This window comes from Lipophrys pholis, assembly GCF_963383615.2.
Source record: "Lipophrys pholis genome assembly, chromosome: 1".
In the NCBI taxonomy this organism is placed as follows: Eukaryota; Metazoa; Chordata; class Actinopteri; order Blenniiformes; family Blenniidae; genus Lipophrys; species Lipophrys pholis.
In genome coordinates this window covers 30,218,293-30,239,762 of record NC_137635.1, presented here as the reverse complement: position 1 = coordinate 30,239,762, position 21,470 = coordinate 30,218,293, and the positions used below count along the sequence as shown (strand labels likewise).

The window sequence follows — 21,470 nt, the reverse complement described above, 5'->3', positions numbered from 1 at the left end:
TAAACACACCTGTTTCTTGTGTTATCAGTCCCACTGAAGGCTGCTGTTGGTTCTTCTCAGACCCTCAGATATGAGGTATTATAGAGAATAAGCCTTCTGCAGAATATTTGAGTTTATGGAGACATTTTGTGGCCAAGATCTTTATGACATGAGAGCTGGGGAATTCCAAAACGGACACGGAAAGCAGAGAAATCAAGCTTTGGTTTCATAGCGTGAACGCTAATACCACTGCAGAACAACCGTCCAATCAACATCCACGCATTCAAATACCGTCACAGAATGATGTTAACACAGGATGAGAAATGCTAGTTGTTTAGAGTATTTTGGAAAACTCTACAGGAGCGCTCACAAACTACCTGCTCGCCTGAAGCTACTGGCCTCCAGTGCCATTCATTCTGGGCTCACATCGCTGCACCTTTCATAACGTAACAATCCCAAAAGTATTTCCGCTTCTGCTGTCGTTGTCCTTGTCTAAAGTTTTTTATATTTCACGCCAGGCGTTCTGACTCGTCTGGCTATTTTTAAACACAAAGTATGGATTGCTGCTGCAGTATTAGTGCCGACCACTAGGGGTCTCCATTTATATGCACCTGCAGATGACAGATTCCTCTTAGTTTGTTAATGATGCCTCTCCAGCTCAATTAAAGTTAAACATAGAGTTCCACAAGGTTCCGTATTAGGATCTGTACTCTTCACAATATACATGCTTCCTGTAGAGAATATCCTCAGGAAACACTCCATTAACTTCCAACATGTATTTATCTGTAACTCTGTATAATTGTAATGGAGTAGTGATGTTGTGTTTCCACATCTCAATGCAAATTGAATCATGTCAACTGGACTTATAATGGTCTTATAAAAATACTGGTACATATACTTCATAGATGTGGTTTTAAACTGGTGCAGTGGATATTTGGAGCCCCAGAAAGTAGCAAGCAGACGCTGCAGGTTTGCCTCTGATAATCACTTGTTGCTCTCGGCGCGGTGCAGAAGACGAAGGCAGCTTTTTAATTATGATGGAGGTTTGCACGTCTATTTTTAGAAGCAAATGTGTGTTTAACAGCTTGGGCCTGAAATGGGATCAGAGTAAAGATTAGGACTCCAAACACAGAACAGCCCTCGTTCAATATGTGGCGAAGTAAGAAAATAAGACAAAGAGCAAACTTTGTGATTCTATTTCCTCTGCTAGTTTCTCCTGGATCGATGTGTGACACACTGCAACATGGAGAGGAGAGGAGGGAGGAGAGGGGGAGAGGGGAGGAGAGAAGGGAGGAGAGGGGGGAGAGGGGAGGAGAGAAGGGAGGAGAGGGGGAGAGGGGAGACGGAGAAGAGGGAGAAGGGAGAGGGAGGAGAAGGCAGGAGAGGAGAGGAGGGAGGAGAGGAGAGGAGGAGAGGAAGAAGGGAGGAGAAATGAGGAGATGAAGTTAGGGAGAAGGGAGGAGAGAGAGGGAGGAGAGGGAGAAGAGGGAGGAGAAGGCAGGAGAGGAGAGGAGGGAGGAGAGGAGAGGAGAGGAGGAGAGGAGGAGAGGAAGAAGGGAGGAGAAATGAGGAGATGAAGTTAGGGAGAAGGGAGGAGAGAGAGGGAGGAGAGGCGGAACGGGGACGAGAAGGGAGGAGAGGGAAAAGGAGGAGAGGGGAGGACAGTGAGAAGGGAGGAGAGGAAGAAGGGAGGAGAGGGGAGGAGAGGAAGAAGGGAGGAGAGGGGAGGAGAGGGAGAAGGGAGGAGAGGGGAGGAGAGGAAGAAGGGAGGAGAGGAAGAAGGGAGGAGAGGGAGAAGAGGGAGAAGGAAGAGGGAGGAGAGGGAGAAGGAAGAGGGAGGAGAGGGAGAAGGAAGAGGGAGGAGAGGGGAGTAACGGGAGGAGAGGGAGGAGAGGGGAGGAGAGGGATTATAGGGAGGAGAGGGGAGGAGAGGAAGAGGGAGGAGAGGGGAGTAACGGGAGTAGAGGGAGGAGAGGGGACAGGACGGGACTTGTGTTGTCATGGAGGACCAGCAGTGACCCTGAACGCACCACGGGCCTTTTAATTAGCACACAGAGACAAGAATGCAGAGTTAGTGCTTCAAAGCGGAGCGTGATGAGTGAACAAACACAGAGCGGCGGGTCAAACACGAGGAGGCAACTCCTCGGAGGAGAGGGGCTGTTTGTTGTGGGGGACGAGGGGCAGGAAGGGGCAGGTAAACACACACAGAGCTGAGAACATTCCACCTTCAAATTCAGGATGGAGAGGCTGATAGAAAAATGGACTCCAAAGACGAAAACAAAGTTCTTGAAGAGGTCGTCTCAAGAAGTCCAAAGTCTCAATAAAGTCAAAAGGTCAGAAACAAAAAGACCCTTTGGATCCGTACCTCCAAAGATTTCTAACACCTCAAAGCGACACCGAAATCAGGGGCGAGTACAGATAAAAAACATTTTGGATTTGGTGGCGTCCACGACGCTTCACACACCTCCCACAATATGGACGACACCAGGCAGGAAGCTCGCTCGTACCTCGCCGTCACTCATTATGGACGCGAACGTGCAACCTGAAAATAAACACTACCAACAAGTTCCATACGGTTTCGTGAATGATCCGTCCCGTAGCGTTATGGCGATTGATGCAGTAGCATACTATATTAGGCTTTAGTTGTGTTGCTATGGTAACTATGGTAACTATTAACAATAGATTGGCTGCAGCTGAAGCCGTGTGGAGGATGGACGGAGCCGTCTATTTCTTGAATCCCGTCATCACAATGAAGACCAGAACATCTGAGTTCCTACTTGCTGAAGCACGGCGTCCAAAACGACTCAACGAAGCCCAGAAGGTCTAAAGGTGGAGGAGAGGGAGGGGGCAGACTCCTCCTCCATCTTAAAGAAAGAAAAGAGGCCAGTCTGACGGTGGAGGAGCTGATGAGGAGCCGCCTCCTGCCTCTGATCTTCTGATAGGACCCGTCCTCTCTGATGGAGGGGGAGGGTGAGGGTCTGCTCTCTCTGCAGGGCTGACGAAAAGAGAATTCCTGAGACGGCTGGAGATTTCAGACGTGAAGGTGTCATGCTGAGGAGGAGGAGGAGGAGGAGGAGGGAGGAAGGAGGAGGACTTTGGATGGGTGGTTTGCGCCAGGTGACTCAGCGTTCGGCGTTCAGACGTCGCCCTGGGCTTCAGACTGTTTATTAATCGGGCCGAGTCATTGGATCAGCTGTTCAACACGTGGTTCAAAAAGACAGGAGAGCAAACGAACACTCCTCTACGGGCCAGCGCCAAACTCCGATTGGAAACAGAAAGAAAAGGTCTGAGCCAACAAACCCAGACGGCCAAGTCGATAAAGCCGTTCAGTCAACAAGACGAGGGGGAAACTATCAGGAAACTGATGAAGAAGTTAGAAGTACTTTATTACTCATTTCAAGCTTCAACACAACAGCTGGTAACCATGTGTTGAGTTTAATGTACCCGAGTACCTTTCTCTCTCTTATAGTCACAAACGTCATACATCTGATACCGTGACGCTGACAGACTCCTTGTTAGTGGCTCTCCATACACTGTTCTTCTCTGGGTCGTCTTGGAACTCAAAACGTCTTGGGGTTTTATTGTTTAATGAAGGAATGTAGAAGATTTACTGTGCAGCTGTTCAAAAGTATTTGTGGAGTAAAAAGGAACAGTATCTTGCATGTTGGGTGAAACTGATGGTTCCACAATCTGAAATGTGAAGACCTGAGACACGGTCGCGAATTCAAAACAATGGAGCAGCGATTCTAGTAATTCTGGTGAACTTTCAAACATTTCAGAAAACTTCCAGTGTTTTGGTCTAAAGACCATTTTTACCATTTTTAAACTAACTTTACAATTAACCAGAAAACATTAGCCGTTATAACTTAAACATTAAAGTCTTTTATATGTGTTTTGATTCATCTATATCAAATATCATGCACTATATTAGATTGATGCATCTTTGACACTTTGCTGAGGTTCTGTATGGTTGATGTTAAAAAAGAAATCTGGTAAGTTCTGACACATGAAGGGAACATCCACTCCACAGAACAACAGCTCGTATCGGCACTGAGGGTATTTGGGGCTTTAGTTGGAAGCTGCCGCACCATTTCAGCTGGTTAGATTCATTCTAGACGTGATGACAGACAAGTGAATGTCGATAGTTTTTAAATGAAGCACAGAAAACAGTCGCCACCGAGGATCTGAGGGCGACCCATCAGGCAGGAATGTCACAACAAAGTGAAGATGCTGCGTCGTGCTTCCGGCGGGAAGACGAGCTTTGCTTTGCAGCAACGGAGCTTTAAACAAACACAAAACACACGTTTTCAGGGGAAGCATCGCACAGAACAGAGCGCGAGGAGATCAAACCTTTCACACAGCGGGGCAGAAAGTATGGCGGCGGCAAAAGTTCCTGTCGGCACCGCGAGTTCTGGGCTGAAGACTGAGGCAGCAGCGGGGAGCGGGGTGTTGTGGGGCAGCTGGGGTTCAGATGGGAAGTGTGTCGTGAGATCAGTGGTGTGGTGTGGCCGTCTGTTTGCCCGTTTTTAACATCAGCTGCTGCTGACGGCTGGTGGCAGGAGTCACCAGTTAACAGGGGCACCAGTTAAACCGAAACACTGGACAATGAGCACAAAGCTTCTCCACAAACTACAATAAGTCGACTTCCGTTTCTCTGCTTTGCCTCCCTGAAAAATATCCGTGAATATGAATATACACAAAGTCTGGAGCTTTAAGCCCTTGAAAAAAAATAAAAAAACATTTCAATCTCTTATCTTAATCCAGGACTCAGCTGACGAGTCACCTTGACCTGCAGACGCTGAGCTCCAAGGTGATTCTGATATCCAAGCAGCCTTGAAGCCCCTCCCCCGATGACGTTTCACCCTCATTTGAAGCAAACCATTCCCAAACTCCAGATCAGGATTCAAAGTCTGATCAGTTGAACTCCAGCTGAATGTGAATGGCACAGCTTTGGCTGATATCACTTTTAAAAACTAAACATCAGAATGTTTTTGATAAGTTCATTCCACTACAAGAGACACTCAAGTTTCTCTGCAATTAGACGAAAACATGTGCAGACGCCCGTATCCGACATTTACAACAAGAATGAAAAAATATTGGATATTTGTGCAAAAACACCAAATCTGAAAATAATTTGACAATAATCCACTCGACACCACTATGACAAAGAAAATAGAAATAGAAAAGCCTTTTATCTCTATAATCTGTATTAACTTTATAATAATACAGCTTGAAAAAACGTAAGGAGAACAACTACCAAAGTAAAGCTGACGGCAAATCATCGATCTGTCAAAGGAGGAAGTTTTGTTTTCCCATTGATAAGAACTGAACCAATAATGACAATAAGTGGAGTTTTGTTCAGACTAAGAGTTGCTAAATGGCCCTTTTGCTTTTATATAATAATACATTTAGACTTTAGACTTTGCTTTATTTATCCCTTGGGATGACTCCGTCAGGGAAATTTGAGTTCCAGCAGCTTAAAAGAAGAGGAGCAGCACACAGAGGATAACAAAGATGAGTTACAGGAAAAAAAAGGTAATTTACCTTAACTTAACTAAATATAGAAGTGGCAAAAAGAATTACACTCCGAGCAAAATATAGTACAAAAAGAAAATAGTACACAAAATATAAGATAATATAACTCTTAACTCTGAATTAGAATCCTCTTAATTACACCAGAAAACTACATAAAAACTGTTATAGAAAATGAATCCACTCATAAAACGATAAATTTCTAACAAGGATTCAGAGATGTGGATAAATATATCATTTGACAAATGGATGTAAGAGAAGTCGTAGGATTCCTTAAGTTTGACTTCTTTCTACCCATTTTCAGACATGTTGAATGAGATGTGTTATGTGTTGTATATCTAGATAGGCAGGCATATACTTGGGATATAGATTATTTTCTGCATATGTATTTTCACAAACTATAGATCTATGTCTATAGATAATATACAAGGGGTTTATACTGTATATATTATGTGTATATACTGCATTAATGCATGTGTGCGTGCACGCGTGTGGATAGACCCTCCTCCAAAAAAAACAAGTGGAAATGGTGATATTTCACTGCGTTTTGCCTTTTTGTTTACACGGAAACAAAGATACAAGTCAATGAAAATCAAATATCTGAAAACTCCGGCTAAAGTGGAGATCTGGAAAAAAAACGGTCTTTCCTTTTGCACGCAGAGACTCAGGAGGAGACGAAGTTAATACTCCCAGGATGCGATATAGGCATCATCAGCGTTGTGAGTGTGTGTGACCCGTGTTTACAGTGACTGTTGTAAAAACAACATGTCCCTGTACTTTGACACGATTCTGTCAATAGTTTTAGAATAGTTGTAAACAAACAACCCCCCGTGTCATTACCGCTGAAGGAACAGGAAGTGACATTAGTTGTGTTTTTTTCTGGGATTCTGATTGACTAGCATGGCTTTATGCTCATCATTACACTGCCGCCTATGGACAGATAGATATAGATATAGATATAGATATATTAGCATTTAGCTCATTGTAGCTCTTAACCACTGTTTCTCGCAGGTTTGTGTAAATGAAAATCTTTTGGAAAACGTAGACTGGGAAAATAACCGTTTTGTAAATAACTAAGCTATGTGTAAATGTGGCCTATGGACCAAAGTTCTAAATCATAAAAAAACAACATTCAGCTGTCATTTTGTAACTCGTGTAGCTAGAAAGAAGCCAATTTCATTCTCTCCACACCGACCTTTGACAATGTTTAATAATGTAAACCATTAATGATTCGGCCTTTTGAAGGGTCTGGCTTGAAACATTAAAATCTTTAATTCCTGAATGTGTAAAAAGAGTATTTTAGGTTTAACAGAAAACTGCAGTTTGTTTGGGGATTAATGAGAGAAATAGCAGGATTCTTGTCGGATTAATTACAGAGGAGAGTTTCTATTAAGACGAGCTGCACGAGCGTCACGAGACCCCAGCTGCAGTCACACCGACCGTCTGGTGGAGGTGGAGGTGGAGGTGGGGGTCACTTCAATACGTTAACATTTCTTTTAGGTGTGACGCGAAACAACCTCAAATTCTTCAAAAGATGAAAAAAACCAAAAAAAAAGAAGCGAGCCGGGAATCCTGCGTGAGCTTCTCCAGAGAAGACCGTTTGATGACGTCCAGCTGGAACATCCCGAGCACGTCGGGCTGTAAAAGGAAGCACGAGACATGGGGAATCGGAGGAATTTGTGGGGAGGGTGGGGGCGCGAGGTGGTGCAGGGGGAGTTATTGCAGAGTCTAGTGTGCATGTCTCTCTCATCAGCTGCAATAAGGCAGCAGTGATTTGCACCGCCGTGGTCCAGCTGTGCTGCTCTCGTAATCTCCCCACATCCCAGTTTCCCACGCTGAGCTCATTCCTGAAACACAAAACAATGAGTCCAGACCAGATGACTCCCCACCACCACCCTCCTCCTCCCAGACCCCCACCCCTGCCCCCTCAATACGCTCTCGGATTGGTATAATTTACAACAGCTGGTCAGTCCAGAGAAAGAAAAAAGAAAGGTTGTGATGGTGGGTTGGGAAACAGGGTTTTCCCACACTGCACTGCTGGACTCTGCCCGTCGGCCTCGACACGTTACCGGCTGCTTCTGCGCGCCTGGACGTCGGCTGAAGTTCAGCTGAGGATCGCCGGTGCGTCCCGGTGTACCGCCGATCCTCCAAACAGACACGGGAACCGAACCCGAGATCCTGCTGGGCTGCCGACGTCACGCTTCCGTCCAGCTGTGCCGCTTGACAGCAGGAACACGAAGCAGGTGTTTGGCTCACGACACGGTCATTATGGGACGGATCCAATATTTATGTCACGAAGACATGCGAGCCTTTGAGTTGCCAAATCTTTTAAAAAGGCAGCGCAGGAAGATGCCAAGGACATAAAAGTCAATTTAGATGAAAAGGCGATAAAGTTGAAACAAATGAAGCTTTCCCCTTCACTTGGAAGAAAACGACACTGTGCACCCGCCAGAGCGCAGACCTTCGCCAACGCCATATTTCTTTGCGGAGCCGAGTTAGCGTCACTGGCATGTTAGCCGTTAGCTCATATGGATGCTAACTCGCCAGGTAGCCACATCACTGTGTGAAACACTGAGCAGGGCCACACTGATAAACCACTGCCCGAGGCAATGGGCTCACACCGGGGTTTCTGGATACTTGCTGAACTCTGGTGCGTCTCCATGGCAACAGACGCTGAGCTCCTCTGATCTCCTTCATGAGGTGCCTCTCCCATCCGCTTTGTATGGGACATCGTCTGGGGGATTCATTCGGAAACAGTTTGCCGTTAACGTTCTAAAAATTCTAATCGATTGGTCCTTGGATTATAACAAATCCCTGAAAATAGATAGTTTTTACAAAAATTGGTAAAATACATGCATAGAAACCAATACACAAATACACACGGCCAAAAAAAAAAAATACGTCTCACCAACTTTCGTTGACGCAGGTAAAAGCTCAGATTAATTAGGTCCACGGTCACAATAAAAACTGTCGAAGAGGAAGTCAACAATAAAGATTTAAGCTTCAGACTTTCTTTAAAACGAACCACGATGGAGAAGATGGGAACATCAAAACCTGGTAGAGAGGAAGAGGAATGCCATGAATACAAAGACTGATGAAGACAACAGAGATGAAGATAAAGACAGAAGTTGACAGAGAAGATGGAAATGATTGAAAAACCAACAGAAACAAGAAAGACGAAGACGAAGAACAGAAAAACGACCAAGACAGACAGAAGACGAAGATAACAACAATTACCAACTTTACTCAGATTAGATGGATGACGAAGTGGAGATCAATGGAGATGAAGTACAAAGTACAAAAAAACACAGGAACAACAAAGACTAAGAGCTTCAACAGGAAGTGACGGCGTCGGGAGGGAATCTGAAACAAGACAAAGGACAAAGAAGTGAAAGACGAGGAGGATGAAGAAGAAAAGGAGGATGACCAAAGCGAAGCAGCCGAGGCTCATTGGCCCCTTCAGGGGCCTCGCCGGCACATGAACACATGAATATTCATCCTCGGTGCAACGCTGGAATGTGGAGCTGGAAGGCCTTTGAAGCACCTGACGTGCTGCGTTCAGACCGAGTTCGTCCAAAAAAAAACCAAAAGAGAAGTGGTGAACCCGGGACGTGAAGGAGACTGAACCCGGGACGTGAAGGAGACTGAACCCGGGACGTGAAGGAGACTGAACCCGGGACGTGAAGGAGACTGAACCCGGGACGTGAAGGAGACTGAACCCGGGACGTGAAGGAGACTGAACCACGTCAGAGGCTCAACACGCCACAAAGACTTCAGTCCGTTTAACAAACTGCTGCCGTCGCTCTCTGAGCGAGTGTCGACCTGCGAACAGCTTCAGGTTGCTTTGGTTGAATCCAGATAAACGAAGCACCCCAACCCCCACCCCCCCACCCCCCCTCCTCCATCCATCTGCAGGTTTTCTCCCCCGTGGGTCTTTCATGTCGCCCTCGGCCTCGGCTCTGCAGATTCGAGTCGGGACACGTCGGCTTCCTGTTGCAGACGAGCCGTGGCACTTCAAACGCACAGACACACAAACACAGTGCGGCTTCCTGAGATTACGGCCGCGGCTTTACCGCTCGCCGCCCATCACACACTCTCACACCGGCGGGATCGGGGAAGTACCAGAACAAACTTTTCAGCTTCGATTTGTTCCAGAACTTTTCACTCATCCCCAAGACACTGAAACAGCCGTTTGTCAAACATCAGCCAGAGTCTTGGCGTCGTCGTAGCAACGGTCCCCGTATTGATAGAAATCATTACAATCTGCACAATACCAGGTCAGCATGCAGTGGTTGTACACTGTAGGCTCAAAAAATGGTAAACACGTCATTTCTAGAGCACCTTTCCACCATTTAATCAAGGTCACACACCAATGGAGGCGGCGGCATGAGGGGTTCGGGGTCTTGCTCAAGGGCGCTTCAACATGTGGACTGATAGAGAATTGAACTCACAGCGATCTGATAGAGAGACAACAATACAACTTAAGATAAATACACTGTCTTTGTTCTTTAAGTTTATTTCTTCTTGCTCTTAATTTACAGCTGCAGATCATTTCCACCTTTAACAGTGTGACTGGGCCACGTGCTGTTTGTTTTTCCCGTCACGTCTAGAATTCTCTTCTCTTCGGAAGAAAACTGCAGCTGTCAACCAATAACATTCTTTACTCAACCCCTTGACACCTGAATTTATTATTATATAAACTAATTATTTATGTTTTTGCTTTCAAGCTGATGGTAAATATGTTAAATAGTCACAAAGTCTGTCAGGAACTCATCATTTCTGTATATTTCTGATTCAGTCATTTGAATGCACCGAGCAGGAGGTTCAATCCTTCACAATGTGGATGTTGACGACACGACAACGTGAAGTTGGTGATATCTTGTCCAGCACCGATAGAGATTGATCACAAGAGACCGTCCAGATTCAAGTGTCTCGGTTCGATCAACTTTCCCTTCAGAAAACAAAATCTCACGTCAACAACGTCACAAGTTTCCACTGATTGAAAATCTTTTCGTGGAAACGCCTCCCAGCACAAACACCAGGAATAAACGATGGAGACGACGTGTCCCCCCGTCCTGCTGCTGCTGCTGGAAGACGAGGAGCGAATAAACAGGAACCGACGTCGACGGGAAACAAACTCTTCAAACCGCAAACACGAGGCTCAAGGAGCACTTCAGCACTCCAACAACAACTTCCTGAAAGGCACAAACATCCCAGACTCTGCTGGACCCCCAGAGTCCTGCGCTCGGTCCCTCCGTCTACATTACCCATAATGCAGTGCGTAGCGTCTATCTGCTCGGGTAAGGCTGTTGGAGCCGTCTGCAGCGTCGGCGTATGGAGTACGAGTTAGGCCTTACGGCATTTAAGAAGTACTCAGTAGCTCAAGATCACCACTGGCCCTTTAAAAAAGTGGAATCTGTGCAGCCCCACAATTCAGGCCTTTTTCAAAAACTCTACTGGAAGCAAACAAACCCAAGCCGGTTCATCTTGATGCTCTAATCTAATCAGACAAAATCAAATTATGAATGTTTTTTTCATTTTTATCACAAGAAAAGTTCATTCCCATGAAAAGAAAAAGAAAACAGACTTATTGTCGCGTTGCCAAATGGCTGTTTGGAACCAACTTGCAGAGTTTCTGCCGCGCTCCATGGACTCACGTCTGACTTCTGTCGGGCGGCGAAACGAAGCGGAATCCTAATTAGCGAGCGAAGAGCGACGCTCGGCGTGTAATTAAGAGCGTTTCCATCCGAGCCCGGCACCTGAGGCCACACAGACGCTCCGAGCAGCAGCATGACCGAACCCCTCAGGAATGTCGGGCACTGTTAAAAACACTGGAGCTGCCGCCGGGAGGCCTCGGGCTGCAGAAATAGACAGGTATTTTTAAAAGGCCAAAGCAGGAGCTGCAGGAAAGCTAAAACCGCCGCTGCCAAAGCGCCAGGCCAGCCTCCCCCGCGGCGTTCGGTCCCGCCGCCGCCGCCGCCGCCGCGCTCGGCGAGGCCAACTGGAGGGAAAGTTGCTCTCATGTGACCCAACTTCTTGATCTGCGATGAACCGTGGAGACTTGAGGGGTCACGAGATCAGCCGGCTCGGAAAATACCAAACTCTGAGCCGCCGAGAGACGCGGAGGACAATTTTGTCTTCTTGGTGGTATTTTAATTTAATCACTTCATCCAGTTCAATCTCCATTGCTTTTGCCTCCTTCAAGCTCGTCCTCCGTCCACTCTTCATCCTCTAACTGAGCTCTATTTATAAACCTTCTACTGATTAACTAACTGATGAGGCGAGTTATTTTCCTTCATAAGTGACTAGTTAACCCTTCGTTTCTTTGACAGGACACGCAGCTTTCCTGATACTCACACTGCAGCACATCACTCGCACCACGTGACGATCATGATGAGACAACAGGATCGTTTAAGCTTTTTCAAGACCTCCAGGGTTTGTTTTTTTTGTTTTTTTAACTAAAAACTATTAAATACAGAGTCGTTTTGGTGAGTTTTATGATTCCAAATGACTTTTATTACGTCTTCATATTGATGCGTTTTTTTAATACTTTGGTGTTGAAATTCTCTGCGTCTAAGAATGTGAATGAGTGAAAGATTTTAATTGGCAAACATCATTTCTGCTGCTGGTTGTTACGAGACGTTCAGAACGACTGGAGTTCTACTCTTTACATCTCCCACTAAATGCTTCATCTCAGATCCATTTCAAGTCTACAAAAACACATTCCTCTGACGAATCAGTTATCAGCTCGACCGGTTATGAAACCAAGAAGGTTTGAAAGGAAAGCAGACGTGTGGGAAGGAGAACCGTGGAAAGCTGACTGAAACGTTGGAGGCTTTTATTTTATAATATGGATTTTGATTTGAAACCGTCACAGAATATTGAACAGGGCTTTTATCATTGACCTGTCTGAGGGAGGTGCCACAATAAACTTTAGATACACAACAATTCGAGTGAAAACACTGAACTTTTTGTTTCTCCGTTTGCGCGACAACGGAGCTCAGAGCCGCTGAAAACGCAACTTTTTGAAAACTGGATACTGACAAAAGTCCATGTTCTCCTGGGACTAGCAACAATCCAACTTGGTGGTCTGTCCACTAGAATGTCCCTGTTCCCCCATCGTTAATGTTAAGAGAGCATTGTCCTTTGCTGCATTACAAGAACAACCGACAGCTCCGACTAGTGGCACAACATGGGAACGACATCGTCTTCAGTGGTTCTTCTGTCGCCGTGAAGACGGACGTCGTCTTCAGGAAGTTGCCGTGTAAACATGAAACTTTACTGGAAAGAAAACGCCAAAAACGCGGCGTTTTTCACTCGAGACGTTGTAAACGGGGCCTAAAACTCGCTGAATGGAAACGATTAAAAGAATCCTGAGGGGATCTCAAAACCGTCACGCCCACTACTTCATCAACTGCTATTTGGTTACTCTGTCAGAGTATTTCAGGATTTCTGGCCCGAGGATACTACCAATTCATTTATGTTTAATGAGAAGATTTAATTAGACATTCGATAGTGAAGAAGGGAGATCTAATCCTTCAGTTTGGGTTTTGAGTACTTAAGTATCCTTCCAATGAGTCAATAGTGCAAAAAAGCTGACTCGACTCCGAGACCTCCTGCTGTGAAGACTTTTAGTCTCCAGAGTTCACGGACAGAATCAAGGCCCACTCACTCCACACTTACGTTGGCCTTCGTCGGCAGAGCGTCTGAAGCTTACCGAGGTCACAATAATACTACGATTTTATCTTAAAGGTGAAAGTTTCAGGGGTGATAAGACACGGTGCAGGAGAGAGCAGAGTTCATGGGATTCTGCACCAAACAAGTGGAGAAGAAACTCCACCTGTATGTATTTTGACCAAGCTAGAATCCTCCAGTCACGTCCATCTGAAGGCGTCTCCAGTTTGTGAAATCTGACGGTTTTGGATGTTTTCCCCAACCTAGCATAGTACTGAGATCAGACTGAGAAAGGTTACACTTTCATCTGCGTGTATTTATTTATTTATTAGATTGTATTACGTATGGATGCGTATAGTTTCCCAATTTTTTCACAGAAACTACTCACCCGAATTGTATTAAATTTTCAGGGATGATTTGTCCTCATCTAAAGGACCAATCGTTTAGATTTTCGGAGCAACACTTTAACATTTTCCTAATAAATCCCCCCAAAACTTTGAAAAAATGTCCAATACAAAGCGGATGAGAGAGGCACCTCATGGAGGAGAGCAGCGTCTGTTGCCATGGAGATGCTCCCTGCTCAGTGATGTTGCTACCTGAACTACCTAGTTAGCATCGATATCAGCTAACGGCTATATGCTACCGATGCTATCTCGCTTCCACAAACTAAAGTGGCGTTGGCGAAGGTCTGCGTTCTGCCGGGCGACGTTCTAATTCAAGCACTTTTTTTTTTTTAAACTGACGTAAAGTGTGTCTGTGCTCCAGACTTGTTTTTCCACGTAACAGTGCTCTTTCTCTTGCCCCTCATTCGTACCAGCGTACGACATTTCTCAGCGATTTCCATTCCAATATGACTTTTAAAGTACTTTTCAACTGCTTGAGCAGTGCCAAAGCACTTTACAAGGCAGACGAAGAGCCAGAGAAGACGAAGCGCTCTGGGAGCTGGGAGGTCAGCTTGGGAAGCCGTACGGCCGCGTCCAGCTGCAGCCGAGAGGAGAACAACACCACGGACCGAATGTAAGCGAATGCTGGTTTCCTCCTCATTTTCTTGTCTCGCTTGGAGCCCCGGCCGAGTCGGTACTGGAGAAGTACCAGGTACTAACGCGCAACGGACGAGACAAAATAATAAAATAAAGAGTCCAGCCAAGTAGGAGGCGCTCATGGAAAAGCACAACAAGTGACCTCGACCTTGGTGGGGGGTGGAGGAATCTGGACCCCGGATCCATCCTCCAGGGGGTCCACATACAACACTACACCGGCCGGTGGATTCCATCTGATCCCAGAAACAAGTTCACATGCTGACAACGAACGCAAACATTATTCATCTATGTATCACAGGTCAATCGGACATCTGCGATCTGTACATTCTACATTTTGAAATAATAGTGAAGACATGATGAGAGCAGCTGACGCTGCCCCCCCCCCCCCCCCCAATAGCCAACAACTGAATCCACACCAGGGGTGATGTGATGAGAGGAGAAAAAACAGTGCAGTGCAGGTGATGGTGGGGGGGGTCTCTCAGCAGGAACCAAACCTGGGCCTAACCCCCCCCCCCCACCCCACCCCCACCCCACACACACACACACCACCAATGAAAAGTATGCAATCCACGCTGAACTGATTCAACTATTCTCTATTTCTTCACACTTTATAACCGATGTGTCCCTCAAAGTTCTTAAAAACAAAAGTAAATCATGAACAAGCAGCACAACACTGTTTCTTCTTAATGTTCAGCAACAAACACAAAGTCTCCGCTAAAGTTAAATCACACTGGATGACCAGAGAAACCAGAGTCACAGAGAAACGTCTGCAGTTTACATTCTTTCCTCTGTTTGCGTCTCCCCCTTTCTTCTTATTAGTGTAAACGGGGTGTATGAATGACGTACACGTGTGTGTGCATATAAAAGAATATATCTCTTTTTTCCATCACATCCTTGTAAAAAGGAAAGAGGCAGACTGCGTTTCTTCTCATCTTCTGCCTCAATGTTCTGTTTGTTTTCTTAGAAGAAAAATTAAGTTTTAATGAACTTTAAGTCCTTTAAGACGCAGATTTGGAGGAATGTGGTGCGTAAAGCTGATCTGTTTTCCCACAGCGGAGGAAACATGTAGCTGGAGGGGGAAAGGTTTCCACCGAGTTGCGGCAGGTTTGTATGAGACACGCACAGTTGCGGCAGGTGTGTGGAGGTGTTGAGAATGTTCTTGGCGTGCCGCAGCGGGAGCCCGGGTCTTACCGAGGTGCAGGGTGAGGTTGATGGAGTTGGGGTACTGGATCCCGGCCAGCATGGTCTGGCTCTGCCACCAGGTGCTCTCCTGCTGGTTGTTGTAGTCGGTCAGGTACACGGCGCTGTGGTGGTTCCGAGGGTCGCGCGCGTCGCAGATGTGGCAGGACTTGGTGACGCCGGTGGCGCCGGTCTGCACGCAGTACTCCTCGGGCGGCGAGCCGCAGGTGTTGGTGGCCACCACCGTCACGTTGAACGCGGCGTTGACGAACTCCGGCATGCAGCGCTGCGGCCGGCCCTGCTCGTCCGAGCACTCGTCCATGGCAGCGCGGACGCACACGGCCGCCACGCAGCTCCAGGCCAGCAGAGCCCGGATCACTCCCCGCATCTCGTCGGCCCCTCTCCGCGCTCCGGCTCCGGCAGGAATCTCAGCGCGGCGCCCGCTCTCCCGACACTAAACTCCCCCCCTCCTCCTCCTCTTCAACTTCTCCAAAGTTTCACCGCAAACTTCTTCCGAGGAACCGCGCAGTGGAGCATGCGGGGGAAGCGCGCGCGCAACAGCGGAGGGTTGGTTTCGCTCCAGGCCGCGTCCTCTCGGCTCTCTTCCGGCTGGTGCAGCTGCTGTGTGAGGGTCTGCGCTCGGTCCTCAACTCTTTGTGTCCGCCGCCATGCAGCAACTCCGGCAGGAAAAGACGGGGGTCCTGACTACACCCAGTGCGCTACTGCGCAGCTCCGGGGCGCAGCGGACACTCCGCCACTTCCGTGTCACGGAACCTGCGGGAATCCCGGAAAGTCCACCAATCACTGCCCCCGAGTATTGATCCGACACCTGATCACCGCTCCGCTCATTGATCAATCACGTGATCACAGCTCCTGACATGGATCTATAATTGATCAGACATCTGATCACGAGACACGTCAATTATTTTATTTTTTTCTTCTTTTCATCTTTACCTGTTGATCACGTCATGAAGTTAAACCTCGTGACTTGATTGCAGATTTTATTTTGCAGCAAACGTGTTTCCTGTCACATCAGTGAGTTGGTAACTTTCCAAGTTCTCAGCGGCACAAACTCCCAGTTCTCATCCAGAATGTCACATTTTTGTTTGAGAACAAGTTGTGTTATCACGTACAAAGAAAATAGTGAGTAAACCTTAGTGAATTATTATGTTTAAGTTCATAACTTGTATTGATGACATCACAGCTCGTTTCCCCTCTGGTCAGCTTTACAACCACCCCTGCTCTCTGTGTTGTTCTGGTTCTTCTCTGAAGGTGTATTTAAATGTAAAGCTGCAACCTGTTTTATTGAACTTGGTTGTTTTTTTTTTAATTTCTAACTACTCGGCCCTGATGTGTTTGCAGGGTTCTTTCATGTGGCTGCTTTTAAAGCTGAATGGGAAACCCTGAAATCTGGAGAGACTTTGGTCTGCAGGACCTGAAGATGAAGCGCAGTTTGTGATTCATCCGAGTCTGTTTGGTGGTAAAAGCTCCGCAGACTTCTGGCTCCTGACTCCAAGCTTTTTTCTGCACATTTCAGACACTCCCGGTGGAGTTCCCCCTGCTCATTAGATGATCTAACAACACTTTAAATAAACCCAGGGCACCTTTCTTCACAGCCCAAGTGAAAGCAGATAGCGCCACGCTCCCCACCTCTGCGGAAGCTTAGTAGTTATGAGAGGCAAAATGATGTAAAACCGCCACAAAGTGGAACAAAAAGTAGATCCAAACTGAATCCAAATAGAGTTACAAAACGTATTCCCACAGATTGAGATGATCAGACATAGAAATCCTAATACCTGATATTTTCTGTGTAATTACACTTTAGAAAGATTAATTCAATTCTGTTCTTTGTGTAAAATATAACGATGTCTCATAAGCCTATTCTAGATTATTAGATGAACAATAACACTTATCAGACAGGGGCAGACCCAAAACCATCAAGGTTTTGATAATACTATAGTATTTATATAAGTATTATGTTCAGTTACATGGAAAAGTTTATATTATACAGTATATCAACAATTATGTGTCAGTCCAAATAACAGGGGACAGTAAAGTTGCATGTAAACATGTCGGCTCAAATGAAACTGGAGTTTCTGAAACTAGGCAAACACACCTAGATAACAGGAGTTTATAGTGGATTCACTCCTTCATGTATACAACTGGTCGGTCTGGAGCAGAACCGGATGTTCTGTGTGAAACATCCAATAGCATCTTCTTCAACACTTATTTTAGTAGACGCAAACTCACCGAATGACCTCTGCAGCTTCATTTTATTTATTCATTCATTCATGTATGTATGTATGTATGTATGTATGTATGTATGTATGTATGTATGTATGTATGTATGTATGTATTTATTTATTTATTAATATATTATTATAATTATAATATAACTACTACTACTACTACTACTACTAATAATAATAATAATAATAATATATTTTTTTTTTTTAATTTTTAATTTTTTTTATTTTTTTATTTTTTTATTCGATTGGCTGCAATTCTGGAGTCCCCCTGGCCGCTTCGCTGGACCTACAGGGAGGATGTATAAATTGAAATATAATATGATAAGTTCATGAAAGTCATTAAGTCCTTTTGAAGTTAGTAGCAGAGTGACATTGTCCAGGTGTAAAAAACAAGGATGTGAGTACAATCACGCAGTACCATCAACAAACGGTGATAAACATGAACTGAGGTTTCAGAGCAACACTCATTCACACGTTTCTTTCAAACGTGCCTTCATATTTCATCTCAGCAGAAGCATCCATCAGCGCTGAGGAGCTGCAGTTTAAACCTTTTACCACACAAACACCCTGCTTCTGTTCATTTATTTAATAAAAGATATACTCTAATACATTTTATTGCCAGAATTTCAGCTGGAAAAACATGGAAAAACTATAAAACAACCACAAAGAGACAAATGAGACACATTGCAAATGGAAATGGATAAAACACACAAACTTAAGGATGAATTGAACATCTATAAGCATCTAAAAATAACCGCAGATGAAAGAATAAAGAAAGAATTAAAAAAATAGATTATGACTCTGAAGTGAACAAGAAAGAAAACCATCTCAAAAGACTCAAAAGGGCCACAAAGGGGGGAAAAAAGAATTATAACAAATATATGCAAAAGAGACAAATGTCTTCAAAATGATGCAAAACATAAACAGTCGGATAAAAACTCAGCAAACAGGAGGAACTGAAGACAGAAGCAGCGTCACATTGATCCCACAGCGCCCCCCAGAGGACAAGAAATAAACATGCTCCAGTAATAAACACATTTCCTAGGAAGAAAAGTGTGGAGCCATTTCTCCTTTAAAAACCAAAGACTTTCTCTGAACGCCGCAAACCGCTTGGAAATACCAGTTAAATGTGTAATTTAACTACAGTTATATAAGTGAAATAATAAATGCTGCATATTTTCAAGAGATTTAAGTTTTTTTTAAGCAGAAAAGTAAAACATGTCAACAGTAAAATGATATTAAGGAATATATAAATGCATTTTCGGCTGGTTTGTGTCTGTTAATCCACAAGTTAACGGATCCTGTTCTTTCTTTATGACCTTGTGTGGAGGTTGCAGACCTTGTGAGCGACACAAGAGGGCAGTGTTGAGCTTGATGTGTTTTGAATGTAATGCAGGTGGAGAGACCGGCTGGCTTTGACTGGTAGGATCACCTGGACAGGTGCTAGGATGGGATTACTTTTTAATACATATTAATGCACAAATATAATGTATGTATGTTTGTTTGTGAGATGTGACGGTTAATATTAAACAATACATTAATAGTTTCACTCGTTCATGCTGCATGATATTGTACTCGTCAGGTTAAAAATGATTATTCACCTTATTCAGGTAAACATTTTATACATTTCAGTGGTTTAGTTACTGAAAATGAGTTTATCCAGTTTAATCTACTATCTGATTGAAATTGATCAGTTTGGTCTGTAGTTCAGTTGGTTTATGCATTAAAAAGTTTACGTTTGCTGGATTTGATTACATTTAAGGTTCAGTTATAACTTGATTTGATGAGGATTTATATTTGCTAAAAAGTGGAAGAAATTAAGGAGAATTTTCATATTTACCACAATTATAATTAAAAAGATTGTGATAATTGCTTAAAATATATTTAAATTATAACTATCAAAGACGATCACAAAAAATTTATTAAATAAATGCTTGATATAGCTTGAATTTGATTTATTATGTTTAATGTGACACTTGGAAACATTTTGCTAATCTTTGATTATGAGAAATATATGTATAATATATATATATAAGTACTGTTGAAATACGTTTATGCCAACAAACTAACAATGGGCCCCGAACTGTATTGGCTTCATTTTCTATATACAACCTTCAATAAAAGAGGATTTATTTATTTTTGTGTGTGTGTGTGTGTGTGTGTGTGTGTGTGTGTGTGTGTGTGTGTGTGTGTGTGTGTGTGTGTGTGTGTGTGTGTGTGTGTGTGTGTGTGTGCGTGTGTGTGTGTGTGTGTGTGTGTGGGGCGCTGCAGAAAGCCGCCCCCCAGGAGGCGGGGTTTAGGATCGATCTCACCAATGACTGATCAGCACCAGAGTGACTGACATGAAATTCAACCAATCAGCTTCATTTCATGTGGAGACTTTGGGCTTTTAAATCTCCAGAGCTGCTCAGTGATTGGCTTAAAGTCAGTTCTGGTTTGTGCTTGTTTGTTTCTATGAGATGTAGATGAAGACAACAAGCAGTGAGTCTCTGATTATTAACTCTGTCACATTTCTTCTAATTTACTGTTTAAAAGAAGAAATTTGGCTGAAAAGCTGCAGGTCAGGTTCAACTTTCTCCACTATATTTATTTTTAAATGCACACAAACAGAAATGTGTTCAGAATTTATCAAATGTGTCCAGGTTTGTTAATGTTTATAAATATTTAGATATGATCATATTTATTAATGACTGAAAATCTAAGAGTTTAAGAAAACACAGTTGATTCTGCACTTCTTTGTTTAAGTTTTTTTCAAATCATTCTAAAATGTTTTGAAAGAAGAATTGATGTATTGTTTGAAAATATACCTGATATATCTTTTGTTTTTCCTAAATTCAGACCAACTGTCATTTCAAGTGAATCAGCCCCAAAACACATTAATTTTCTAAAAGAGACAAATGAAGCATCTGCTTGTATTTGTTTACAAGTATGTTAATAAAAGAGTCTTAATAAGTGTCTCTATTCACGAGCTGTTTAAAAGAACTAGAATGTTTTATCACTGAGGGCCTCTCTCAATCTAAAAAAGACAAGACTGTTGTAATGTGGTTTATTAACACGCTGTATTTAAATTAAGTTAACGTAGACTGAAATCAATAATAATGAAGAGCTCCACTTAAGATATTTACCTCCAGCCGCCACTTCTTTTCACCTTTGTCCAAGAAATTTGGGAGACATATGGAGCACGTCAAGCCGCACAAAAATGTCAGTGATACTCATCCTCTAATCCCAACAGGAAGCCCGTCAGTTTGACGTTTTGCATTAAACACAATCCTCCCAGGAATCAAGTCCTGGAGGCCTGAGAAGAGGCCAGGATATACATACAACAGGCCTCCCTGAATCAAAACGGAACTCCAATGAATTTCTGATGGTTCGCCATGAAACAGGAAGTGACTGGTCACTCTGCATGGGCACAGCGCCCCCTATTGGTATAGGAAGTTTAAAGAATTATATTTTCACATACTTTGGACCCAAACTTTGTGATTTCCTCTTTGAGGTCGGTGTCGTCTTCTCTAATGGAATATCTAATGCTGTGCCTCCTGCGTCTTCATCCATGTTGAGGAAGGTTTACACCAAATCACACGTCCGTGTTCACTGTCTTTATTTCTTTAAAGCAGCGGGAGAGAACATCAGTGACCGTATGACGACTGGAGATTCTCGCTCTGGAACACACACGTAAAGTGCCGCATTGTAAACAACAAGCGTGGAAATTTATAATTAACAGTCTGGGAGGTATTTACGTCACATGAAGTATGACACACGAGAACATATACAGATATAATGTAAGACGGGATTACATACAAATCTAACTGAAGGTGCT

General features: G+C 44.2%; 1 protein-coding gene across 1 annotated transcript in view; it reads right to left on the bottom strand.

Annotated features, from left to right (window-relative positions):
- Nucleotides 1-16,039, bottom strand: part of lamc1 (laminin, gamma 1) — a 70,414-nt gene extending 54,375 nt beyond the window's left edge. Inside the window, exon 1 of the mRNA XM_080461023.1 lies at nucleotides 15,417-16,039. Within this exon, the coding sequence (XP_080317149.1) occupies nucleotides 15,417-15,792 (376 nt within the window). The 5' untranslated portion in view covers nucleotides 15,793-16,039. The remainder of the gene's footprint in view (nucleotides 1-15,416) is intronic.
- Nucleotides 16,040-21,470: the final 5,431 nt, after the last annotated feature.